Below are 26,244 nucleotides of genomic sequence, written 5' to 3'. Positions count from 1 at the left end.
AGTCCTAGCAAACACCTGTGGCTTCCAGAGCTTGGTTCTGCAGGCATGAATAGAGGCGATGTCCTACGTGATATGGGGGAGCAACGAGGGAGGAGAAATAGCCCCGCCCTCTGGGAACTCCCAGGCAGTGGCAAGGCAAACCCAGCCCTGCAGGATTCTGTCTGTACCCACAGAGCCCCCTTAGCGTTGTGATTCCTGCCCCACGCTGACCCTGTCTGGGGTGGGGGACAGGGATGAAGGGTATGTTTGTGGCGGGAAGTGTCTCCTGGGTGTTGAACTGGCAGAGGGAAAAATAGAGGGTTTGGAGCATGGACAGATCTAGAGGAAAATGCAGCAGGATCAGCAGAGATTTTGAAACCAAATATAGTTTGGAGGACACGACAGAATGGCTGTGAGCCATAGGAGGCCTGTTGCAATCAACAAGCATTTAGATGGGGAGGCAGCCAACAATCCCTCATCTTTACTTAGGACAAAAGACAATCAGTTGGAAGCAGGACCAGGGTGAACTGAGGTAAGGAAGGAACTTTCTTGACTATGAAAGGATGGGGCTGGGGGTCTTCAAGAACTCCAGACCAGCCAGGACCAGATTACAGCCAGGATGGCTTTGTTGCTAGAGCTGGCCTACTTCTAGGGGGCCCTGGATGGTATCTCCACGTGGGCACGGACCCTCTCCTACCCATCTTTGTCCTAGGCCACAACAAATATGTGTTGGTTTCCCAAAAGGTAGGGAAGTTGGGAGGTGGTTGATGCTTCTTTAATTGACAAATATCACTGACCGTGAGGTTTCACCTGAGCAGACCTAGAAGGGACGTGTCAGGAAGGCAGAGCTGAGACCCACAGCTGAGCAGGGGTATCTGACCCTTCTGTTGGACTGGGAGCCGATTCAGGGCCCCTGGGAGTGAGGGGTCTGAGACTACCCTCTCATCACCCATCTGGGCTCCACGCTGATCTGGGAGTAGAGCTCAAGGTCAGGAGAGGTCGGGGTGCATTTCCGCGTGGGTGCTCTGTCCGTTGCCGGCGCATGAGCAAATTTGTGTCTCTCTTTGTCCGCGCTTCCAACATGAAAGAGGAAAGAATCTGGGGTTTCTTCATTTGGGATTACCTGGCTTGCTTCCACCACGTGCCTGGGAAGCCACAGGCTAGGTCCTCACTCGGCCCTTCTTCCTCAGATGTCCAGCGGCATGAGCCAGTTGATTGGGCTCAAGGAAAAGGGCCTGCCCCAAATCGCTCGCCTCCTGCAATCCGGCAACTCTGACGTGGTGAGGTCCGGAGCCTCCCTCCTGAGCAACATGTCCCGCCACCCCGTGCTGCACCGCGCGATGGGTAAGCGCCCTCCACAGCATCTGGTCAGCCCTCTCCCCCGGGCCACCAGCTAGGACTTGGCAGAACCCCGCTTTCCAGAGCCTGCTGGAAGGTCCCCCTCTAAATTTTCCCTCGCATTCCAAGAGGGGAAGCTGGCCCACGAGGGGCTTGGAGGTAGGAAGGGGCGGGTCCCCTGGAGATGGGGGTAGGGGGTGCAGGTGTGCCGAGGTCCCATCTGGGTCTCAAGCCCTGACTTGGAGCTAGAATGGAGCCTTGAGGGGTCACCTGTCTAAGAACCTGGTTGAGGGCAGCAGGGACTCTGACCCCAGGAGGGAGCCCCTCAGCTCCTCTCTCCCTCAGTCATCTGAGCCCGTGCCTTCCACTGCTTTCTCTTTCAGGGAACCAAGTATTCCCAGAGGTGACCAGGCTCCTCACCAGTCACACTGGGAACACCAGCAACTCGGAAGACATCCTGTCCTCGGCCTGCTACACCGTGAGGAACCTGATGGCGTCCCAGCCGCAGATGGCCAAGCAGTACTTCACCAGCAGCATGGTCAACAACGTCATCAACCTGTGCCGTAGCAGGTGGGCAGGGCAGCGGGCGGTCTCCTCCCCAGCCCCCCCACACTCCCTCACCCCCACCCCCGCCCCAGGCAGAGCAGGCCGTCCCGCGACTCCCTGCGAAGTCTCAGAGGCGAGGCGGAAGCAGTCGCTAGTACGGACAGGAGAGCCAGGGCAGGGGAAGCTTGGGTGCAGAGAAGTTCCAGAAGCCAGGAGCACTATGGGGCTGAGTCCAGCAGGCAGGCCCTGGGGCTGCACAAAGGGGACAGAGGCAGTGCTTTCTCCACTGCGGGTCACCAGGGGACACTGGGTCCTTAGAGCGTCAGCAGGAGGCATGGAGCAGCAGACCCCACATGGGGCAACTTTATTCTGCTCCAGGGGACTTTCTCCTCCCAGGACAAGGGCTGGGGGACCTTCCCCCTTACAGCCCGCAAGGAGAATCCTAGGACACCTCTAAGTGGGCAGGGCCGTGGGGTCATGCCCACTGCACAGAGCGACCAGCCTGATGGGGCTCCTTTCTCATGCACCCTTGGGGCCTCCCCTCATCTCTAAGACCTGAAGGGGAGGGGAGGAGGGAGGAGGGGGCTCGTTCTCATGCCTCCCTGAGTCTCACCCCACAAATGAACTTCCTGCCTGCCCAGTGCCTCACCCAAGGCTGCAGAAGCTGCCCGCCTCCTCCTGTCTGACATGTGGTCCAGCAAGGAACTGCAAGGAGTCCTCAGACAGGTAAGGGCCACCACTGTTGACCCCTCCCCGGGAGGCTCTCCTGCACTTCCCCTGCACGGAATTGATTCGGAGTGGGGGATGGAGAGAGGCAGAATGGCCCACCCCACCCCATGGGGGAGATGGAGCTGTACCCCAGACAGAGAGAGTCGGAACTGAGAGACCAACGTGCGTGATGATGAACTTGATCACACTCTGAACAAACCTCTAGGCTAGAATTCTGGGAGGATGCCTAGTGCCGGGAGGGCAGAGGGAATCGAGGAAATGTGATGTGCTCTGTGGCTGCGGAGGTAGGTTTGAGCTGATTACAAACCCCTTGAATCTCTGTGAGAGTTTGCCCTTGGCACTGGGGAGCCATTGAGGATTTTAGGTAGAAAGTGTCACAATTAAAGCAACACTTGGAAGGCTCCCTCATTGCCAGGGGCAGGGCAGAGGGAACCGAGAGATGCTGGGGCAGCTGTATTTGTCCAGTGGTGACCCTCGCTCCTCTCTGTTCTCAACGCCTCCCAACCTCGTCAAACACAAAGTCCTACCCCAGGTCTTAGTTCACCAAACCTCTCCACACTGGCCTCTCCCACTCCTGTGGCCCCCATTCTTTAGACAGAGATGTCGACAGTGGTGAGGCCAGAACAAGGACAGGACGCAGAAGAGACAGACTGGCCAGACTGACCGTGTTTGAGTGCAAGCCTAGAGAGCCTGTGGTCACATGAGCAGAAAGAGATCGGTTGGGAGAGGCCAAGTAACCTTTGTGGGGAGAGAGAGAGCAGTTCCAATTTTAAGAGGTCAAGTCTGAGGGGATTGGATTGGGGTGCAGGGGTGGGACCCGAGGAGAGAGGCCAGGCTCCCACCAGACAGGAGCACAGGGCAGGTGGAAGCCCCAAGAGCAGGCAGGACCATCATGGGGCACAGGTGCATGGGTGAGCCTTGGAGAATAAGGGCAGAAGCTTGGAGAAGACCCTCACCGAGGGGACAATGATAGTGAAGGGCCTGGGAGCCAGGAGGAGCTGTACCATCTGGCCAGGAGGGGGCTGCAGCTCGTGAGGGAGGAGAAAGCCCAGGAGCGGGAGCAGGTGGGCGGCAGTTCCCAGGACTACCGAGGCAGCTGGGAGGATGGAAACCAGGGAGGCCCCTGGATGTGGTGATCAGAAGTCCTAGGCCACGGTAAGAGCACTGCTGGCAAAGCAGGGAGAGCCCTTGGGGCCCCTGCCATGGCAAGGAGGGATGGGGATGGGGAGAGATGGAGGGGGCAGAGGGGAGAACCGCTCACCTGAGTGGCCCAGAAAGGGGAGAGACAAGGGCATGGGTAAAAGACCCCTGTTAATGACAGAGGGGACCCAAGCATCTCTGTCATGAGATGAGGAATGGGCAGAGCAGGAGACAGTGAAGGGGCAGGAGGATGAGGGAGACCACAGAACAGAGAGGCCACAGAGGGTCAGGAATGGCCTGATCAGGTAGGAGAGGAGATGGGAAGACACCTGCCCTGGGGCAGAGGGAGGAACTAACCCTTCCTCCAGCAAGGCAGGGAGACAGGAAGGACCAGGTGGTCAAGGTCGACTGCGGAAGTCTGAAGGCCACGGCCAGTAGTGGTCCATGTCCTCCGTTGGACAATCAGTGCTCTTTCCCAGCAACACCACAGTGTGGGCAGGCTTGGCCATATGGCAGCTGCTGGGGAGACTCCATAGAAGGGAGGTAGGTAAAGAGACTGGGTGAGAACTTCCTCAAGCTATTCCATAGTGGTCCAGAAAGTTCAGCTCACCCAGAAATACTGACACGACACCCACCCTAAGGCACCCAGAAAGTCCCCTTGCCAGCATGCTTGTGTTCAGCATCAGTAGGAATCAGCCTCATCATCCAGTCCCCGTGGCTCCCTCTAGCCATGCTTTACAGCAGCTTGGACGTGACAAGGGTTGTGTTTCTGTCCCCAGAGCTCCTGCACTTGCACCACCCCCTGGGTCCTTGCAACCACAGTGAGGCCAAGCATGGGGCTTGGTTGCACCTCATAGAATGGGAGTTTGCCTTGATGCTGTGAGTCAGGGCAGCAGCAGGGCTGGGACCCAGGAATTCTCACTCCTGGGCTCTTTCCACCAAATCCAGCCAAGCTCAACAGGAACGAGCAAGCCGATCTGCGGTGGAAAAACCAACGTCATATGATTCGGGTCCAGACCAAGTAGACCTCAGGCTTTGAACCACCTGGTGTCTGGATCCCTCATGTTCCCACAGGCCAGTGAGAGCTGACAGACTCTCAGAGCCCTTCTCAAGGGCCTCTGGGCCCCGTCTACTGTTCCCATTCACTCTAAAGCATTTATTGAGCACCTGCAGTATGCCGGGAGACATAACAGAAACAAGATTCCGTCACTCCCCAGCAGGAGCTCAGGGACTAGTGGGGCTGCAGGTGGGAGAGCAGACAGGTAAACTGAGCCCACGGCGCGGCGGCTCCTCGCTACGAGCACCAGACACCTCTCTGGTGGGCGTGTCCTCGTTGCCGAGAGCTCTGGTCAAGACTTGGGGGAAAAAAAAAAAAGAACAGGGACAGTCAGAAGGAGGAAAAACAAACAGCTTTTCTAATCTGATTTTGGTTATCCTTTTGTGTATAGAGTAATGAAAGGAGCTTAAATCCTATGCCTTAATTCAGATTTCTGCGGATCTGCCTAGGAAATTCAGAAGCGCTAGTGGGAGCCCAGACACCGAGACACTTTACTGACCCATGGGTGTCAATGGCCTTATGTTTGGCTGCACATTTAATCAGGCCAGGTTTAGCCCTGACACACATAACTAATGAATCCAGAGGGCTCTGGCTCAAGGCCAAGGACACTCTGGGAGGGCAGTGTCTTGCTCAAGGCCAAGGACACTCTGGGAGGCCAGTGTCTGGCTCAAGGTCAAGGACACTCTGGGAGGCCAGTGTCTGGCTCAAGGTCAAGGACACTCTGGGAAGGCAGTGTCTGGCTCAAGGTCAAGGACACTCTGGGAGGGCAGTGTCTGGCCCATGGAAGTCACACACTCTCATCCTAGAGTGTTTGACGCAGTCGCTGTTTCTTTCCCCTGCAGCAAGGCTTGGATAGGAACATGCTGGGAAGCTTAGCCGGGCCCAACAGCTTCAGGAACTTCACTTCCCGATTCTAAGAAGGGGCTGCTCCAGCAAGTACAGATCGCAGGTAAGGATCGGCTCCCCCAGGGCAGAGGCACATCCAAGACACCTGCAGCAGCCTCAGAGGGATCCTCAGAGGAAGAGGCCAGGCCTGTGCTCCACAGGGGCACAGAAGAATCCTTCGATCTGTCAGATAGCCTAACTGTGGCCGGCATAAGGCCTGTGATGACAGCTGTATAGGCTACTAGGCCAGGGTGCCGTGGGCTGTCCCACTACAGGACATTAGGGATATGCAATGTCCTGATAGCATCAGCAGGCCAGAGGTCTGGGCAGAACTTCTAGGTATGGCTGTGTAGGTTACGCACTGCACAACCTAGGTGGTGCCCATCACGTGGATATGGTATGAATGCCCCCCGCCCTGCAGTGATACAATATATCATTCTGGGTTTGCACACCTACAGCTCACTTTCTTATCCTTTTCATAATTCACTTTCCAGTCTGCACATGCCTAATGTGGATAAGCTTATTTCCAGCTGCTGATTCCAGGGACCAAAAACTCAGAACCAGTATCTATGACAAAGGCCTGCAAGACTTAGCTTCCAGTGGCATCGCCTGGTGCTTCCTAAAACACACACTTCTGTGGGCGCCTGGGTGGCTCAGTGGGTTAAGCCGCTGCCTTCAGCTCAGGTCATGATCTCGGGGTCCTGGGATCGAGTCCCGCATCGGGCTCTCTGCTCAGCGGAGAGCCTGCTTCCCTTCCTCTCTCTCTGCCTGCCTCTCTTGTGATTTCTCTCTGTCAAATAAATAAATCTTTTAAAAAAAAAAAAAAAAAAAAAAAAAAAATAAAACACACACTTCTGGCCCCAACCCCAGCAGTTATGATTCTGGAAAGTGCATTACTAAACAATCATCCCAGGAGTTTCTGAGGCAGGTGACATCATCAACCTTCTCTAGAGGGTCACCAGAGATGGCCCTGGTGTGGAGCCATCTGCAGAGAGCCGGGGGCGAGGACAGGGCCTCCTGAGCTGAAGGGAGCTTCTCGGCACCCTGGCTTTGTGCTGGTACGCCAACACCTGAGGAGGGTCCTGGTGGGGGAGGTGGCTGTGACTGGGGTCCAGGTGAAAATAAATATGTCAGACACCTTCTCCCGGCAGAAGAGCTTCAACAACATAAGGATGGGAAAAGAGAGAAGACAAAAATCAATAGATTCTCAGCGAGTGAAATCTGGACCCTCAGCGCTGTGCGGGGGCCCGGTGCTGGACCAACAGGGTGGGCGTGGTGGGGAGGGACAAAGCCGACACACTTCTGGCTAGCAAGAGCGACCTACAAATGTGTCAAGGGCGACTGGGAATGCCCTGGCTGGCCTGGGGGTATATCCTTGCGGATGTGGGTGAAAGGAGGGGGGCAGCATTGGCTAGACCTACTGGTGTGGGGGTGTCTCCCTGGAAATGCTAACCGGATGACCTCTTCTTTTCCAGAAATGATACAACCCAGCTGAGATGACCTCGGGCCTTGCTGGAAGGATGATTCTTCCCACCTAATGCAGTTTTGGAAAAGTTCCACTGCAATTGAAAGCAAACCTCAAAACTGTGGCTGATGGAAAAATTTTTAGATTTTTTTTTTTCTTGGGGGAAATGGCAGGCAAGGGGGGTTGGGAGGGGTGGGCAGGGGGACTTTTCTTGAGTTAAAGGGGCTTATGTTTCATGTCAATACTTCTTTCGCTGAGAAATGGTATGTATATATATATGTATAATGTAAGTGTGTGTGTGGGTGCACACGCACATGGTTGTGCGTGAGTGCCTAAAAGCACGACCACAAACTTCAAGGAGCTAAGTAAGCTGTTTCTGCCACTCGTGAGGTGGTCAAAAGGACTCTCACTCTCCCACATTTCCTCCACGACTTGCGCTCTTGGTTGAGCTGTCTGTCCGTAGTTCCCAAATGTGTCATGCCAGGGCAAGGGGCCCGCACCAGGGTCAGGTCCATGAGAAAGCCTCAAGGGAACCATCTCTGGGGCAAGGGGAGGTGGAAGGGGAGCGTAACTGGGGCCGGGGTCCCCCTACCCCATTAAGAAGCAGCTTTGCCGGAAGGGAGGCTGGCAGGGCTGTTGAAGTTCAGTGTAGCTCATGGGAAACTTTAGTTGTCTGATCACACCTCCCTTCCCGCAGGGCCACAGGACCTAAGGCTGGACGGGGTTGGGGCTCCAGGGGACGGGCAAGGACAGTCGCGCTTGCTTTGCTATCTGAAGTCTGCTCTGGGGGCGTAGGAGCCAGAGAGATGGGACTGGCCATGGTCTTGGGCTGTGTACCTGTCAGAGAGGGCTCAGCCTACAAAGCCCCTGCCTTCAGGGGCTTTTCATCTGTTTGTTTCTGGAGAAAGAAGGCAAAATGGTGCTCAAAGCCAAAGAGCTATTTGGGGAATGGCTGTTAGGTCTTCATATTCCTGGTGGGGAGGGGGACAGGCTGGGCTGGACAGGCAGCTGCGCCAGGCTCCCGTGGGACAGTTGGCGGTTTGGAAGTTAACCAGGAGCCAACTTCCCTGCTGAGACCCAAGAGAGGGAGCGTTCTGGGTCTCGGGAGACTTGGAAGATGGAAATTTGGATAGACCAGGAAAGGAAGCTGTCACTTCAGGGCACCAACAAGCCCCAGCCCAAGGCTGATCCTACCTTCCTACCTTCCCCTGAACCCCAGCCTTCCCATCTCCACTCTGTCTTGGGGAAAATCACAGAGGATGTGATAGAAGAAGCTTGTCAGGGGCACCTGCCACCCCAAGACCCCAGACTCTTGTGCATTTCAGAGAAGTAGTAGTAGAAGGACCTCCCGACTGCCTTGTGGGAAAGCTCGCTGTCAGCAGGCCTCGGTATACGCTGTAGGGTAGAGCAGAACATGGGTTCCCAAGGCTTCCTGACGTCTGCCCCCGTCTCCCGTACTAATACTGCTGGTGGCAGCTAGGAATTAGCTGCCTGGTCCACAGCCTTCTCTAGAAGAATAAAAGGTGCTTCTCACTCTTCTTTCCTCCTCCCCTGCCTCCCAGGCCCCCTGCTCCTCACCCCGCTCTACCCCCCATCCAACCCCGCTTCTTACCCCAGCAGTCAAAACCGAAAAGTACCCTTCTGGACGAAGGATGTGCCTGCTAAGACATGTAGCAGACTGTGGCCAGACCTGTGGTGATGGGCCGTTTAATCAGTGTGCCCTGCTGCTGTGGGTCTGCCATGCCCTCCCCTCTTTGCTCATGATGGAAGGCCTCCTCCTGACTCCCTCTCCCTCAGGGGCCACATGGGAGTATGGTCCCACCAAACCATCCCGAGTGTAGGTTCTAGGATGAGTCCTCTGGTAACCAGGGCTCAGAGGAAGTCATTTCTTAAAAAAAAAAAAAAACAAAAAACAAAAAAAAACGTACAGAGCACCAAGATATGCCAGGCAGTGTTGTAAGCCCTCAGCATACATCCATGAATAAACACCACAGCCCCTTCCTCGTGCAGCTTACATTCTCAGAGAGGAAGGAGGACACATGGGGTGCTTGACTTCGGGGATCCCCCTCCCAGTGTGAGAGGATTGTCCAGTCAGGGCGAGAGGGAAAGAGCCCACGACCAGTGAGTCTGTGGTGAGTGGCCCCCAGGGAAGTGCCCCTTCCCTTAGCGCTGCCCTCACTTCCTGCCGCTCCTCAGCTGGATTTGTCACCAGCTGGGGTGACGAACCAGGTGGGCCCAGTCCTCTGCCTGGGGGAGCAGCGGGCTAAGATGAACAGTTAGGCCAGACCTGATTTTGTAATCTCTCTCGGGCTTTCTCCGGCTGGCCAGCTTGGCCTGACACCTGGGGGTCTGGCCCGTGGCTGTCCCTTTGGAAGAGACAGCACTGAGGGAGTCCTGAGGATGCGTTTCCTAAAGACAGGGAGGAGGGGTTTGCCCAGGGATGGCTCGGTATCTTCGGCCCACACCGGCCTCACGCTAGCAGAGCAGACACCCCAAGCAAGGCATTCCAATTTGGGGCCAGTGAGGAGGGGCCTAGACCACTCCGTCTCTGCCTGTCCCGGCCCTGACCCCAGATCTCCTGTGCTTCAGATAGATCTGGTCATTGGCCACAAGCAGCCCCTCCAGGGGGGCGGCCAGACCAGCATCGCAGACCCCATGCTTTCCCTCATGACGCAGTGAAGGGTTTTCTCCAGATATGGGGACAGTGATAGTCTCTCTTGTCCAACCCCAGAGCCTGGCTGAAAGGTGGGATGGCCAGGATGAGGAAGGCTGGGAGGATGGCTTGGGCAGCGGGAGATGGGCAGAGGGAAGTCCGGGGGATGATGCTGGAGGTATCCTGGAACCCACCTAGAGCTCAGCCTTCCCTTTGCCCCATGTTTGTATAAGGACCTCGCGCTGGCCAGGCCCAGTTTCCCTGTGTGATGCACTATGTATCTGCTTTTGTGGAAATATAGGAAATCAATAAATTGCTGGCATTTCTTTGAACTTCTTCAAGCAGTGGATTATTTGGGGGTGCCGTTGAGGAAAGAAGAGCTGCTCACTTCCTTCCAGGCTCTCCTCTCACTGAGCCTGTGCTGGGCTAGGACTGAGCACCACCTGAGGGAGACGAGGACCACCACGCAAAGGCCCCTGCCCCATGTCCGCACATCTGAGCCCCACAGGGGCTCCATGACACCAGCACCCTCCCTCCAGTGGGAGGGAATATGCCCAATATCACAGAGCTTGGAGAGGGAAAAGGCACCCCACCCATGAATGCACCAGGCAGAGCAGCTGTAGGGAAAGGAACTTCAAGGGCATTAGAAGAACCCAAGTTTACTGAAAGTACATCCTACCTGCGTCCCGCATGAGGTGCTTGGAGCATCACAAAAGCAGAGGATGCAGTGGGCCCCGGCCACAAGAGGGCCATGCACCATAGACCATACACCATAGACGCACAGGGGGAACTTTCTAAGACACAGCTGGTAAATTCCAAGTGGTGGTCTGGACATAAGCACTCTAGGCCATCACTGAGCGTTGGGGCCATCTGGGTGGGGAAGGCTGAGAAAGCTGAGGAGCTTTAAAGAGGAGCTCTTCCCAGCTCGGGAGGGTGGTTCCTGGCACGGGTTCTCTAGAGAGCCATGACCCTGACCTTCTGGGCCATCTCTCGGCTCTGTAATGGTCAGGGCAACCAGGGAGGAGAGGCTGCACCTCAGCCCAGGGGGAGGAAGGTGGCCTGTCTGTGGCCTAGATTGTTAATACACTCAGTCTGGGGCCCCGGAAAATGTCTTAAGACCTGAAAAACATGTATTGGCTCTGAAGTGTGAGCTCCAATTACAAATTCAAAATCAAGAAATGTCAGATGGTTAAGCTTTCCTTCCAATAGTGCATACACACAAACACACAACTTACGCATGCTGCTCTCTGAATCTTTGCAAACCAGCACCCGAAGTCCCCCTCAGGGCCCCGCTTGCTGAGGGTCACCACTATCCGGACTTGTAACACCGCACAGTCATTTTGCCTGTTTGGCGCTCTGTATGAATGGAGTCAGGCTGTCGCTTGCTGTGTCCGGCTTCCCTAGCTCATGGGCATCAGGTTCATCCATTACTGTCATGTCACCTTCACGGTTGTGAACTTGGGAGTCCAACACGGGACAACGCTGCAACGCAAAATACGGTCTGACAGCATCATCATGGTTATATCTAGGATTTCTAAGCATTTGGAAATAATGCGTGGATTAGCCATCTCCCTTCCCCCAAAGTTCCCACATGTGGTGTGATCACTGGGAAATTAAAACTAACAGCAAAGAAGTTTCACTTGATGTGGGTGTGGGCGCATCTAATGTGTTGGCATGGCAAAGGGCTCCAAAGGTCCTGCACTGGCCATCCCTGGCCAAGAGAGTGACAGGCCCCTTTCTGGCCCCTCAGGCGACTAGCCTATGAACAAGGGAGGGCCCTGGGGTCCACGAGCAGAGGGCAGGACAAAACTGGGGGGCCACCAGGAGCAACTGGAAGCTTAGATGGTGCCAAGAGAAGGGTCCCAGGGTCCTCGAGAAAGACTCTCCCAGACCGCCATGGGCAGGCTGTGGACGGCTCTCTGTCCCTGAGCCTTGAAGTCATTTCCTCCTGTCCCTTTGCAGATGGCCTGGCCTACGGCCCGGATCCCCCCGGTAGTCCCAGCTACTCCAGAGACAAAGCAGTCTTGTGTCTCACTTCTCAAAACGCAGGTCATTCTGTTGCCCGACAGGCTCAGAGAAAGAACGAACAGAAATTGTTAAAAACAATAGTCTTTTTACTTAAGGGGCCAAAAAATCACCCCATTAACCTTTCAAAGCCTTAAGGTATTCATTTTCTGTTTTGAGCTTTGCCTCATTCTAGTGAGACGAGCAGCGCTCTGAGTATTACATTCCAATGTGTAGATGAAGAGAGAAATTGTCTTTCCCAGACTCATGTTGTTAAGTGCTTGGCTGAACCATAAGCACCCTCTGTCCCAGCCCAGGCGTGTACTCTGATCGACTCCCGGCAGACTTCCCAGCTGTTGGAGGCTTAGGACGGGATAAGACCCCAATACAAAGGCAGGACTGTGCACATTTCAGCCCAGTGGTCCAGAAGCTCACGCCACCTTGAGGCACGCTAAGACTGCTCGTCGAATGAGCGTGGGTTGCTGTGCAGACGTGCTGATGAGTAGAAAGTTCTGGGTTGTGGCAGATCAGGTACCAGAAACCACAGTGACGATCATCTAGTCTGGGGCCACCTGGTTTGGTGGGTCAGCATATGGGGCCAATGAACCCCCAAAATGCCCCCCGTGACCCCAGCAGGCCTGCCCTACCCTCACTGGTCATCCTTCAGACACCTGTCTCTGCGCCGGCAGAGTACAAACGTCACCAAGTAGTGTGTCTGCCCTCACCTCAAAGGCGAGGAGCCCCACAGACAACAGATCAGCAGACACATTCCATACAAGAAAGGGCTGCCTGCTCCCAATGTTCCAGGCCCATGAGTCAACCATTAAGAAGTTTCATGACTGGTGAATTAAAAAAACATTTCCATATTAATCAAGGCTCAAATCTCTGGGCTGTAATCCTACCCCCTCTACACAAAGGTGTTAAAATCCTGCTCTCTACACCTCACTCAGAAAGGAAGCTTCCACCAGCTCTCCAAGGCCGAATGGAGCCCTGGTGGGTCATTCTGGATCCTCCCAAGCTCACATTCCTGCATTGCAGGGCCCAGAGTTTTCCTGGAGGACAGCTGGGCTGTGGGGCACAGGTGTAGACCTAGAGAGGAGTAACCTCGTATTAATTATGTCATTACGTTTCGTCTTCATAGCAATGCCACGAAGCGGGTTTGACCATTCCCATTTCACAGATAATGAAACTTGGGTTCAGGGAGGCCTAGTTATTTATTCAGGGTCACACAGGTAGTAAGTGATGGACTCAGAATTTGAACCAAGTCTGAGGCCGTGGCCGCTCTTCTCCCCCGTTCACTGTAACCGCATTTAGACAGCAGCAGTCAGCGGTTAGGCTGACTTCTTGGCTGCCCTCTCAGGACCATCCTCTGACCGTAGTGCCTGCTCTGAGCCTCCGTAACCTGGGTCAGAGACTCGTGTGCCCTGGACACCCACTGCTCACTTTTTCTTTTTTTAATTCGAGAAACACCTGGGTAAAAAAATTCTTGTCCTCCAAAAAGGCACTTGAGATAAGACTACCAGTCAAACCCCACCCCCGCCCCCTGCGACCTCGCTGGCTCCTCCAAGCTGATCAAAAGCCATTTCGCAGACAAGTGGCCAGTTCTGACTCTGAGAGGAGAACTTCTTGTCCAAAATCGCCATCTGTTTTTCTTTTGCCAGCCCAGAGCCGGCCCTCCCGGGACCTCAGGCCTGCCTGAGTTTGGGGCCCCCTTGGGTCAGAGCCTTTACTATTGATCTCAACAAACCAGAGCTCCTGGATGGCTGGACAGTTAGGCAGAGGGGGAGCTGTAGCCCCCCGAGCCAGGGGCTGGAAGGCGGGCTGGCAGGGAGCGGGACTCAGGGGACACCCCAGCGTCACCATCCAGCAGTCGGGACCCACCATTAGGAACTGGCCCTTATCAGAGTCTCAGGCTGTCAGAGTTGGGAGGGACGTCAGGATTCCCCTTGTCGGGTGATTTTCACACAGTTTTCAGCCACAGAACCCTTTCAGTGAATTACATCCGACATGGAAGCCTGAAACCCCCAACAGGTAAGATCAAAGCAGGCTTTTTGAAGGCGCTCCAACTGCCCACTCCCATCTTCCCAGGAGGGAGATCCTCAGAACCCCAGGCTCTGAGGAGCTGTTGGAAAGTCTCTGGTCTAGTCCAGCCCCCTGGTTTTGCAGGTGAGGAAACGGAGACCCAGGTGGGGTCACACAGAAGCTCTGGTAGCAGAGCCAGGTCTAGAGCTCGGGTCTCAAATGGCAGGCCAGATCCTCTCTCCTACACTGCCCTCGCCTCCCCCACTGGACCACACATACCTTCTCGTGCTCCCCCCGACCCCCCAGTGCTCTGCTGGAACATAGCATGACACCCACCCTGGGTAAGTGTAGCAGCCCATCGTCTCCTCCTGCACTGGACTGTGAGCTCCTCGAGGGCAGTGATCCCCGGCACAGAGAAGAGGCTAGACAACACACACACACACACACACACACACACACACACACACACAGAGCCATGTGCTGATCGGAGCATCTGTGACAGTACCTGGCACCACGTGGGCACAGAGCAGAGTCTTCAGTGTTTTTGCCACTATATGATTAAGGAGGAACTTTCTTCTAGTCCCAGCATTGGTGACCAGGACACAGCAGGGGACAAATTGATGCCAAGTGTCCCACATCTTAAAGAGGGTCTAGAATAATTGGGCCCAGACAGCAGACATCTTTGAGGAAAGATGTGAGAGCTTTTAAACCATAAGACAAGGGGCACCTGGGTGGCTCTCTTGGTTAGACGTCTGCCTTAGGCTCAGGTCATGGTCCCAGAATCCTGGTGTCTTTTTTCTCTCATCACTTTAAAGATGCTGTTCCAGGACACCTGAGTGGCTCAGTCCATTAAGCGGCTGCCTTCGGCTCAGGGCGTGATCCCAGGGTCCTGGGATAGAGCCCGCACTGGGCTCCCTGCTCAGCAGAGAGCCTGCTTCTCCCTCTCCCTCTGCCTGCCGCTCTGCCTACTTGTGCTCTCTCTCTGTGTCAAATAAATAAATAAAATCTTTTAAAAATAAAAAAACAAATAAAGATGCTGTCCCACTGTCTTCTGGCCTCCACTATGTCTGCTGAGAATCTAGCAGTCACACATGTTACTGTTCGTTGTATAGATCATATCATTTTCCTCGGTCTTGCTTTCCAGATTTTCTGTTATCTTTGTGGTTTTTGGTGATTTGACTATAATGTGCCTAAGGATGATTTTCTTTGAATATACCTTGCTTGGGGTGTGCTAAGCCTACTGAATCTATGCATTACATCTTTCACCTTGTTTAGGGAAATTGGAGCCATTATTTCTTCAGTTATTTTTATGTTTCCATTTTCTCTGTCCTCTCAGAGTGGGACCCCAATTACCTGTATATTAGTAGGCCTTTATGTATTGTCCCACAGATCGTTGTCTGTTTATTTTTATTCTCTGTTCTTCAGATTAGTTCATTTTTAGTGACCTATCTTCAAGTCCACTGACAATGTTTTCCATCATTGTAAATGTGCTGTTGAGTTCATCCAGGGAGTTTTTATTTTACATACTATATTTTTCAGTCCTAGAATTTCTATTTGGTGCTATTTAACACTCTATATTTCTTTGAGAATATTTTCTACTAATTTTCTATTTATTCATTATTTACAAGTATTTTTTCCTTTATATCTTTGAGCAAGGTTATAATCTTTACTTTAAAATCTTTGTCTGATAGAAAAGATTAAATAAATTGATTCCATGATAAAAAGATAATGCAGTATCAGAGTGGGGTAACAAATAAAAAATAAAATAAAATCTTCATCTGCTGGGGTACCTGGGTGTCTCAGTCAGTTGAGCATTCAACCTTGATTTTGGCTCATGTTGTGATCTTGGGATCATGGGACTGGGCCCCATATCAGGCTCCACATTCAGTGAGGAATTTGCTTGGCATTCTTTCTCTCTCTCTCCTTCCATCCCCTCCCCCCAAAAAAAAACCCAAATAAATCTTTTTTAAAAATTAAAAAATTAAATCTTTATCCACTTTTATGATCAGTCCCATTTGTTGCCTTTTCTTTTAAGTAAAGGTTACAGTTTCTTATTTCTTATTCTGCTAGTAAATTTGGGTTGCATCCTGGACTTTATGAGTGATAAATTGTATACCTTCTAAATTTTGTTATATTCCTTTGAAGAGTATGAAATTTTTTTAACAGGAAATTAACTGGCTGAACTCAAATTCCCTTCGTGGTGAGCAGCAGCTAAAATCTCTGTTCAATTCATTTAGTTTTGTTGGGCTGTTTGGATTCTTTTCCACACATACATAATTCAAAGGTCACCTAGAGGTTTGGGCAGAGTTTATATCCAGAATTTGTGGAACTCTCTCTGTGACTCTCCTTTCAATTTTTCCCTCCTCTGCTTCCCAACTGCCTCAAACTCTTGCCTCTAATTCTTCAATCCAGTAAGACTGTGAGCATCTACTCAAGCTTCTGACAGCCTGAATGGAGCCAATTGCAGCTGGCCATTGGGAGGAAAACTATAAAAATAGAAAACTTACTCAATGCAGTATTGTTCTTCTCAGTGTCAACTCCCTGGCATTTTCTGACTGCTTTTTGGCCATGCTTTAATACCCTCATGTAATTGTTACTTTTCATATTTTGTGCGGTTTTAAGCCACTACCTGTAAGAAAGATGATTTGATAGGCTCTACCCCACCATCACTGCAGATGGAACCTTCTAATCATCAAATTTAGTGACATGAAAGCCATTGGTACCTTGATAAGAGCAATTTTGGTTACATGGTAAGAGCAGAAACTTGACTAGAGTGGATTCATGAGAAAATGGGGAAAATGAAATTACGGATAGTAAATATTTACAGTTTCATGAGTAGTTTTGTTGTAAAGGGAGAGAGAAACAAAGTCATTTCTGGAGGTGGATGTGGTGTCAAGAGAGGCCATTTTGTGAAATAAAAGCATGTCTTCTGTGTTGATGAGAGTAATCCAGCAGAGAAGGAAAAGTTGATGATACAGAAAAAGAGGGAAGAATTGCTGGCACGATGTTCTTTTTCTTTTCTTTTTTTTTTTTAAAGATTTTATTTATTTATTTGACAGAGAGAGATCACAATAGACAGAGAGGCAGGCAGAGAGAGAGAGAGAGAGAGAGGGAAGCAGGCTCCCTGCCGAGCAGAGAGCCCGATGCGGGACTCGATCCCAGGACCCCGAGATCATGACCTGAGCCGAAGGCAGCGGCTTAACCCACTGAGCCACCCAGGCGCCCCTGGCACGATGTTCTTGAACAGATGAGAGAAGATAGAACCTTATAATGGCCTTGGATAGATTATGGACAGTTTGTCTACACTTGCAGGGGCAGGTGCATGGATAGATGTGGTAGAGCAGGCCAGTTGAGTTCCCTTTGTTTCATTTCCATGTTCTCAGTGAGATAGGAAGCCCAATTATTATCTGAGAGTGAGGATAGAGGGGGACGTATTAGACTTGGGAGATGGGGAGGAGGCATGAAATAGTTTCTAGGAAAGTAGAAGAACGAAGAACTAACAAAATATAGTAGGAATGCCGGGTAGTGCTAAGAACCCTCTTGAGGTCAATGTCATGAATTTAAAAAGAGTCAGCATAGGCCTGGATTTTCTACACCCACATTTTGCTACCACACAGGTGCTAGTGTAGAATAGGTGAAGAGTATTTAACCAGAGATTTTTCCAAGAAAGTACAATGAGGCAAAAGAGGAGTAAGGGAGTTAAAGCTGCATGCCAAGGAGTGACTAGAGATGACCTGAGAACTTTAACCTGGGCAAGTAAGGAGAGAACGTGAGGGCTTTGAGAGCTGATTAAAATTAAGGCAGTAGAATGAATGGATTATAGGGCCTGAAGAATTATGGGAGTCAGAGGACTTGAGGAGTGAGCTAAAAGGTAGGAAGTGCCAGCCACAGAGTGCATTGCTTGAAGTGGAAAAGATGCAAAGTGTCATCAATGGTAACAAGAAGACGAGCTGACCGTGGGAGTGCGTAGCTGAGACAGGACAGAAGAAGAATCACCGGCGGACAGGAGATCAAGGAACCAAGAGGCCAGGATATTGGAAAGATCATACTCCTGGACATTGAAATCACCAAGAATTTAAACAGAACTCATATTGAGAAAGTGATGGTGGACTGGAACGAAATCTTCGGGGGAATGAGGGGAATGGCCTGGGGGTCTCCAGGTGATGGCGCCAGTGGGTAGTAGCTGCACAGGTTGGTAGTGTTTAACGAAACTGAAGTCAGGGTCCAAGGCAGCCCCAGACTTTCTTCTCTCCTGGATTCTACCTACAGTCTAGTTGATGCACAAGCATCTTCTGGTGATAAAGATGGCTCTTCCCCAAATTCTCTAAGAGAACACCTTAGAGCCACTAAAAACAACCCACTGTTTGAGATTACAGTGAGAAGGGATCCCCACTTCACTGCTGGTGGTTCTGAGCCCTGTGGGTCCAAGTGCCCGGCTGGTGGGCACGCTAACTCCCAGCAAGGCCATCGGCAGGGGCCAGTGCAGGGAGCCCAGCAAACACACTTCATTGTCAGTCTACCTGTTTATCTTGAGAAGAGAGCTGCGGAGTTTGGCAGAGGGGTGTGAGGTACACCAGGCGAGAGAGAGGGAGCCAGAGGAGAGGGTCTGGGGCTTTGCTAGAAAGCCAGGACATCGCATCTGCCTCTGCTGCACATTCAGAGGAAATGAGGCACCAAGAGGGGAGAGCCCAGATAGCAAACCTCTGACCTCTCATGGCTACCCTGAGAGCTTCTTCCCAGCTTCCTGGCACCTCCCTAGGCCTTTCTTTCTCTACTCAGATCTCCACCAAGCTTAAAACCAGCCTGAGCCACACATATTTTGGGGTGTTTACTTTTGAGAAACAAAAGACAAAGGCTAATGAAATCACCACCTACCCACTCATTCAAGCAAGAAACACTAGCCTCAAAATTAACAAGTCAGGAAATGACAGATGCTGGCGAGGATGTGGACAAAGGGGAACCCTCCTACACTGTTGGTGGGAATGCAAGCTGGTGCAACCACTCTGGAAAACAGCATGGAGTTTCCTCAAAAAGTTGAAAATAGAACTACCCTATGATGCAGCAATTGCACTACTGGGTATTTACCCTAAAGATACAAACATAGTGATCCAAAGGGGCACATGCACCCGAATGTTTATAGCAGCAATGTCTACAATAGCCAAACTATGGAAAGAACCTAGATGTCCATCAACAGATGAATGGATAAAGAAGATGTGGTATATATACACAATGGAATACTATGCCGCCATCAAAAGAAATGAAATCTTGCCATTTGCGACGATGTGGATGGAACTAGAGGGTATCATGCTTAGTGAAATAAGTCAATCAGAGAAAGACAACTATCATATGCTCTCCCTGATATGAGGACATGGAGATGCAACAGGAGGGCTTGGAGGGTAGGAGAAGAATAAATGAAACAAGATGGGATTGGGAGGGAGACAAACGGTAAGTGACTCTTAATCTCACAAAACAAACTGAGGGTTGCTGGGGGAAGAGGGGGTTGGGAGAGGGGGAGTGGGGTTACGGACATTGGGGAGGATATGTGCTATGGTGAGTGCTGTGAAGTGTGTAAACCTGGCGATTCACAGACCTGTACCCCTGGGGATAAAAATACATTATATGTTTATAAAAAATAAAAAATTAATAAAAAATTTAAAAAAAAAAAGAAACACTAGCCTCATCTTTAATACTTCCTTTCCCATCTGGGCAGCAAGTCCTTGATGGCGCTGAGATGTCATCTCCTCTCCATACCCACCACTGCTGTCCTGCACTGGGCCCCCCACAAGCCTGGTCTTGACCATTTCAAGACACCCGCACCTCCAATCGGCCCCTCCATTTCTTGCTCCCCTCGCCGACCTCCCAGCCACCAGAGTGTGCCGCCACGAGCCCAATCACTAAAAGCAATGCCGAAGAAATCCTTCCTCTGCGTAAAAACATCTGCCTACTCCCAATTTTCTGCGACTAGAATTCTTAGCCTGTCACCCCAGGCTTTCCCTGGCTGGCCCCCATCCACCCTGTCTCCGGCTCCTTCCCATACACTTACTCTCTCCACTCCGCCCATGCAAGGCATCTCCCCGAACACGACATGCCTGTTTAATCCCACTGTCTTTGTGTGTGTCTCCTGCCCAGTGCGCCCTCCACCTAGCTCTGCCCGTCAAAACCCTGTTTATCCTTTGAGGCCCAACTCGCATGTCCTTCCCTCTGTGGGGCCTGTGTGTTTGCACCTGCGCTGAGTCCCCGCTCGGGTCTTGACTTGCACAAGGTTCTATTTTCGCCCTCTGTGGAACGTGGAGTTCCTTTGTGGGCAGCAACAGTGACTTACTCATTTTTATGTCCTTACTCAACACCTAGCCCAGTGTCCAGCGGAGAGCATGGGCTCTGGCCTGCATAGACGCGGAATCGAAGAGGATTCTGGGTTCATCTCATGCTGCACGGATCTTAAAAGCCTCCCAGGCCTTCCTCCCCACTATCTGATTTCAAAGGTCCACACTGACAGCCTCCAAGTTGGCCGAGCACTCTCTGAGCCCCTCCAGGGAAAGTCCCCTCAAAGCTGTCCTGGCTGTTAGAAGTGTCCCTCCCATGGCTTCCCCTGGCTGGCCCTTGGCTTCCCTCCCTGGGGCCTCCAGACAGTTCTCTCAATATCTGAGCACTGCCATCCTGTGCCTCTGCGTGGCCTCATACCCAGGCTACACCTTCTCGGGCTCTTCTGACTTTGCTTATCAGGCACGGTTTAGCTTCCCTTCACTGTCTTGGTCGCCCTCCTGAATACATCTCACGTTGTCATCCTCCCTGTTAAGAACTGGGGCTATGAATGGGGTCTAGGACACCGGATGTGGCCTGAGTGGTACCAGGACCAGTGGAATGGGACCTCTCTAATTTGAGGCTCACATGTCTAGTCTACCCAGTCATTCAGCCCTGAAATCCCTGGGTTCCTGGCCTCTCTGAGCTCCCGTCCCTTGGAAACTCCCACAGAGGTCTTTCTTGACTGCAGCGGGCCCAGGCCTGGGGTGGATCCTGTTCTGGGTTTCCTGGGGGAGCTGAGACTCATAAGGAACCAGGAAACTGGGCATGTGTTTGCTGGTATTTGGAAATGGGATTCTCCAGTGTGGACGGATCCAGCTTTGGAATAAATTTATTCTCAGGTAATTTAGTTCCAGCTGGGGAAGCAATCAGAAGCCACAAAATGTGGTGTCTCAGTATAATTGTCAGGAAATCCCAGATCTACCACAGAGTCACTGGATGGCCTTGGGAAAGCCTCCTCACCCATTGCCTCTCCACTAAAATGGGGTGTCTAGGGTCCCGTGCACTTCTGCCTCTCTGGGCTGATACCTGATGATTCTCAAAGCATCAGGGCTCTCCAAGACTCCTTTCCCCAGGCTCCCCGATGCCCCCAAGGTCTCCACGGACTCCAGACTGTGGCCCCAGCCTGCCCCAGCTCCGCGGCAGGGACTGGGGAACCCACACTCTGGCATTGCTGTACAGATCCCCACACCGGCCCCGCCTCGGCCTCCTCAGCAGCACTGTGCCGGTGGCAAGAGGCCGGAGGCAGAAGAAGCTGGTGAGTCAGGCTGTCAGAACTGGCCCTGCCAGTTCCAGGTTCCATCTAACCACGGTGTCAGCAGAAGCCCAGGCCAGGTTTGGGCTAGAAGAAACCTCTTCCAGCCGCTGCCACACATTCTCCAGGTGGGCAAGGCATAGAGCTTTTCTGCAGAAGCCCAGGCCAGCTGCTGGATTTGCGAAAGCTCTTCCTTCCCTCCCTCCCTCTCCCCCAGGAGGGAGTCACACCTTCTTTTATAATGGCCAACAGGCCCATGGCAACAGCATTTTCCCTGCTGACGCGGACAGCACACCAGCTCCAGAGGAGGCTGGTAGACTGGGGGGACGCCAGCATTTGAGACTTGGAACAAAAGCTGGTGAGAACAACTAGCCCCATAGACTCGGGGCAAAGTGACACTCCCTACACCCACTCAGCCCGGCCGGACCCCCTCCAAGACCCTCCCCTCAGCCACCAGATTCAGCTTCTCACCTCAGAAAATGGAGGCAAGGGACCCCTTAGCACCAGAGAGCCTCACATCAAGATTTCAGTGTTTGTGTATCTGTGCGTGCGTGTGTGTGTGTGTGTGTGTGTGTGTGTGTGTGTGTGTCAAAGGGAATTAGGCTAGCATGTCCCAGAGTGATTACTACAGGACATTTATAGATGTCAAGTGGCAGAAGGAGTCTATGTTTTAGAGACTCTGGGCTAAATGAAGTTAAACAGTTTTGTTTTACTCCTATTTCCCAGAAGCTTTAAGGTGCTGATGTGTGTCCCGGCAGAGAGAGGACAGGAGAAAGAGAGAGGAAGTGGGGGTGACCGGAAGTCCTTCCTGAACTTGTTTCATGGAGGAACACTTCTTGGCAGAATAGCTGTGTTCTGGAGCGCCGGTCTGGGGCACACTCAGACTGACTGAGCTTACTTTGCAAGGGAGATTCTGGAATCCCGGGCAGAGGTCCTTCTGGAACAGTAAATGGCCAACCAGATGAGACCTTTCTTGTAGCTGACCAAGGGTCGGGGGAATTCTGGTGTGTCTGGCCTGCAGCCAGCCGTGGAGGGGAGGGGGGGATATGCTGGTGGGAAGGCCATTTGAAAAACAGGTGCAGGGATGGTAGAGCAGAGCAGGGACCGTATCATCATTTACAGAATGAAATTCTCTCTTCTGTCTCCAGCCGGCTTGATACCAGCTGACCCAGAGTCCCAGAGTCTCCATCTTCTCAGGGGTTGGAAGAGCAAGGGTAACCTAGCTCCGTGACTCTGCAACCGTATTGCACCTGCGGATCCCAGGGGGCCGTGTTACAATGCAGATTCTGAGATGAGGTGCTCCTGGGAGCCCCCAGGGGGACGCCGTTGCTACCAGGCGTCCATCCACGGACCACACGTTGAGTCGATAGGTCCCAGCCAGAGTGGGAAGGCTTTCTGGAAGGGAAGACCTACAAAAGAGGGGGAGACTTGAGGGAGGAGTTACCAGAGAGCTGGGCTGGGGCTGCAGAATACTGAGAAAATGGGGAGAGACGGAAGTTGAGAGAGGATGGTGGGAAAAGGAAGGGAAAAGGAAAAGGAAGCCGAGGTAGTTGGGGGCTCAGATTTTAAAGTTAGGTATGGGCCAAGAGGTACAGATGAGGGCTGGAGGCTGGACAGCAATGGTTGAGCAGCTAGCAAATTCCACCCTGACAATAATTCTGGGGCAGGGCCTAGGGACCTGAGTGATAATCCCTCGGAAGGAGACTGTGGCCACATGAGCTCCATGTCTCCCCACTCTACGGAAGAGATCTCTGATGTCCTGGCAGGAGATGGGAATGTCATCAGCATCTTCCCCGGGCTTCCCGTCACTGGTGGCTGTGGGCGAGGCGAGATGGGCTGACTCACCAGCCAGGCCCATCTTCCCATGACCAGCGGGGCCCATCTTCCCATGACCAGCGGGGCCCAGGCTCGGCTCAGGGAAGAAGAGGGCGGGAAGGAGGGGCTGGCCAAGGCCTGTCCAAAGGCTCCTAGCATGGAAGGGACAGGGGACTTAAACTGGGGGAATCTGAGAGGAGGGAGAAGGGGGAGTAGACACCGCAGGGATCGAAAAGGACAAAGGAGACACACTGGGGGGAGGGAAGACTTTCGATCTCCACAACACCCCAGAGATAACAGCAAACACCCACAGGCTTGTGCCACGTGCTAGGCACCATTCTGAGCAACTTATATTTATAGGAGCTTGTTTCATCCTCCAAAACCCAGCGAGGCAGTTGCTCATATCATCCCCACCTGACAGATTAAACAAAACGGAGACCGTAACTTGGTCAAGGTCATGCAGTGAATACATGGTAGAATGGGGACTGAATCCAGGCAATTTGGTGCCCTTAAGCACTCTCTAGAAGACAACAGATTCTGCACATAAGACTTCTCTTCCACTCTGCACCAGCCTCCACCGCTCCGTCTGCCCAGCTGGGAGGCAGAATGGCTTGCAGGTGGCCAGACACCAGGGTCAGTCTATCAGGTGTGGCAAGGCAGCCTGATCTCTTGGGGAAAAACTCCTTTCCAACTGGTGTTTCTCCAGCATCTCCCCCCCACCCCAGCCCCGGCCCCCGCCCCACCCGGTCATTCATTCAGGGCATTGCAGCCCTGGCCTCTTCATCGCCACAAGCTGAAAATTCTGCAAATGTTCAGAACGTCCATTTCTTTAGTGTCAAATCTCCGTGTCAAAGAGACCCTGCCCCAGAGCCCCCAAATCTCTCTGTTCACCTTTCCAAGTGGAAAGGTCATCTCTGGCCGTTTTAGCACACCGTGTATACGCGACCTGGCCAGTGTAAAGTCTTGACTCCTTGGAGATACACGACTATTCCTTCCTTCGTTCAGCAGCTACAGAGAGCCCCAGGTTCCAGGCACCTTCCCGGTGCTGGGGATTCAGCAGTGAACAAAAAACTCTGGGTCTTCCGGAGCTCATAGTAAAGAGACAGACCAAAAACAAGATGGGGAGGGGGGATGGAAGGGACCAGAGGAAGGGGATGGAAGGGAGCGTGCAACAATGTTTGCCTTATGGCCAGGGGTGGACGGCACCTACTGCGGAGGCTGAGTAAAGACCTAGACGGGGAGCCTTGATTACGAACTCTCCTTGTTCTCTCCATAACTGCTACCACCTGGGCTCTGGTGGGTTCCAGTAAAGGTTCCAAAACTCGACAGCCACTTTTGATTCTTTCAACAGCCCCACTGCAGTTACTAAGGCTTCAACATTATCGGCTTCAAATCCCAACTTCCCATTTCATTCACAGCTTCCCATCCCCCACTGGCCGGCAGGGACTAGACGTGGGGCAGCGGGGCTGGGCTGAGCTCTCTCATACGCCCCTTTGCCACGGACCCCTCTCAGGCTGGGAAGGCGCCAGGGGAAGTGAAGGCACCTGCTCTTCCTTGGTTCCCATGGACGTCCCACTGTCGCCCTGTGTGGAGGCGCCCACCGTTCTGTCTTGCAGTCTATTAACTCAGAGGGGCCCAGACGGGGCTCAAAAGGCCCCTCTGGGAGGTCTCTCCTGAGCCGCACCCATCAGGTTTGCCGCTTCCCACGTTCCGGAGTATGTGCTCCATAAATACGTGTTACATTTACGGAAGGACTGAACCAGTGAATGAACGAACCCTCAACAACCGACACGTTAGTCATCCAGCAGACTCCGTGCAAACACTGATTCACATGAGTGAGGTAAACATCCGAAACTTTTAAGATCAATTTTTCTTTTCCTGGGTTCCATTGTCTTGTTTTGACTTTCAGCGCTTTGACAACTATCAAAGACAATACAACCATAACGCAACTGTTTCATCATATTTTTCCTCTCCGTCAATATTTGACAATCAAATGACCAAATCCCATACAAGATCTGCTGAATGAGAACGATTTTCTCCAACATTCGTTCAACTGGTGTGGAGGGGCTCTGGGACCTCGGGACGAACAAGCCAGGAGCCCCGCCCCATGCCTAGCCCATCTAGAATTGGAGAGCAATGAGGAAATCAATAATTGGGGGCGGGGATGGGAACCACCCCCCCCTTTGTTCATTAGCAAGTCATTTTATCTGAGCAAGGAACAGCCCTAAGATCAGTAAGAAGATTGCACTCTCATCCCTGGCTGCCCCCAGGAGTGATCAAAAGTCTGCCATAGGCCTAGCGGAGCATTCTTCCACACGAGTTTCCTTATAAGGATCAATGCACACATACTTTGCATTACATTGTCACAAATTACTCAAATATTTGTTAGCTAAAATACAAAAGTAATTACTTTAAACTATGCTTTTCTTTGATTCCATCAGATACCCAGCTTTATTCGGTGGAAAGTATACCCTGCAAATAAAAAAATCATAAGCAGAACAATCAGGATCCTGCCCTGTATGACCTTGGATGAGTCACTTAACTGCTTTGAGCCCCAGCATCCTCACCTGTAATGTGGAGCTCCCGAGGTCCTTACTGTAACTGGAGAGTGCGCGTCAACTGTTCCGCACCTTGCCTGCCACACAGTAGGTGCTGATAGGTAGAGGCTAATATCATTTATTAACATGATCATGAAGCCGGCTTATAAATTATGTCCAGTCTCTCCCAGTGAGGTCCACAGCTCACCACCACCCTGGGCCCCAGAATGCTGAGAGATGTGGGGCCAGAGGGGTCTCTGTGTCAAGTTCAGAGGGAAGACTCTGTGTGTCCATGACCCCGGATGAAGAGACCTCCCCCTCCTTCATCCCCATCGACCTGCACCCCAAGAAGCTGGCTTCTTTGGGGAATTGGCAAAGTAGGGGTGGGTGGGGATGAGGGAGGGGTAAGGCAGCTCGGTGCTAAACAAGTCTCCCTGAGCCACCTTCCGCCAGCCCAGCACAATCTGAGCCCTGGAGCCAGCTGGGGAATCTCACCACCGCTCCCGGCCCGCCCTCCTC

General features: G+C 52.4%; 1 protein-coding gene across 1 annotated transcript in view; it reads left to right on the top strand.

Moving 5' to 3' along the window:
• Positions 1–10,087, top strand: part of PKP1 (plakophilin 1) — a 47,990-nt gene extending 37,903 nt beyond the window's left edge. The window contains exons 10-14 of the mRNA XM_045982049.1: positions 1,170–1,323; positions 1,701–1,887; positions 2,505–2,589; positions 5,632–5,738; positions 7,150–10,087. Coding sequence (XP_045838005.1) covers positions 1,170–1,323; positions 1,701–1,887; positions 2,505–2,589; positions 5,632–5,706 — 501 coding nt within the window. The 3' untranslated portion in view covers positions 5,707–5,738; positions 7,150–10,087. The remainder of the gene's footprint in view (positions 1–1,169; positions 1,324–1,700; positions 1,888–2,504; positions 2,590–5,631; positions 5,739–7,149) is intronic.
• Positions 10,088–26,244: the final 16,157 nt, after the last annotated feature.

This window comes from Meles meles, chromosome 17, assembly GCF_922984935.1.
Source record: "Meles meles chromosome 17, mMelMel3.1 paternal haplotype, whole genome shotgun sequence".
Lineage (NCBI taxonomy): Eukaryota > Metazoa > Chordata > Mammalia > Carnivora > Mustelidae > Meles > Meles meles.
This window is presented reverse-complemented; position numbering and strand designations above follow the sequence as displayed.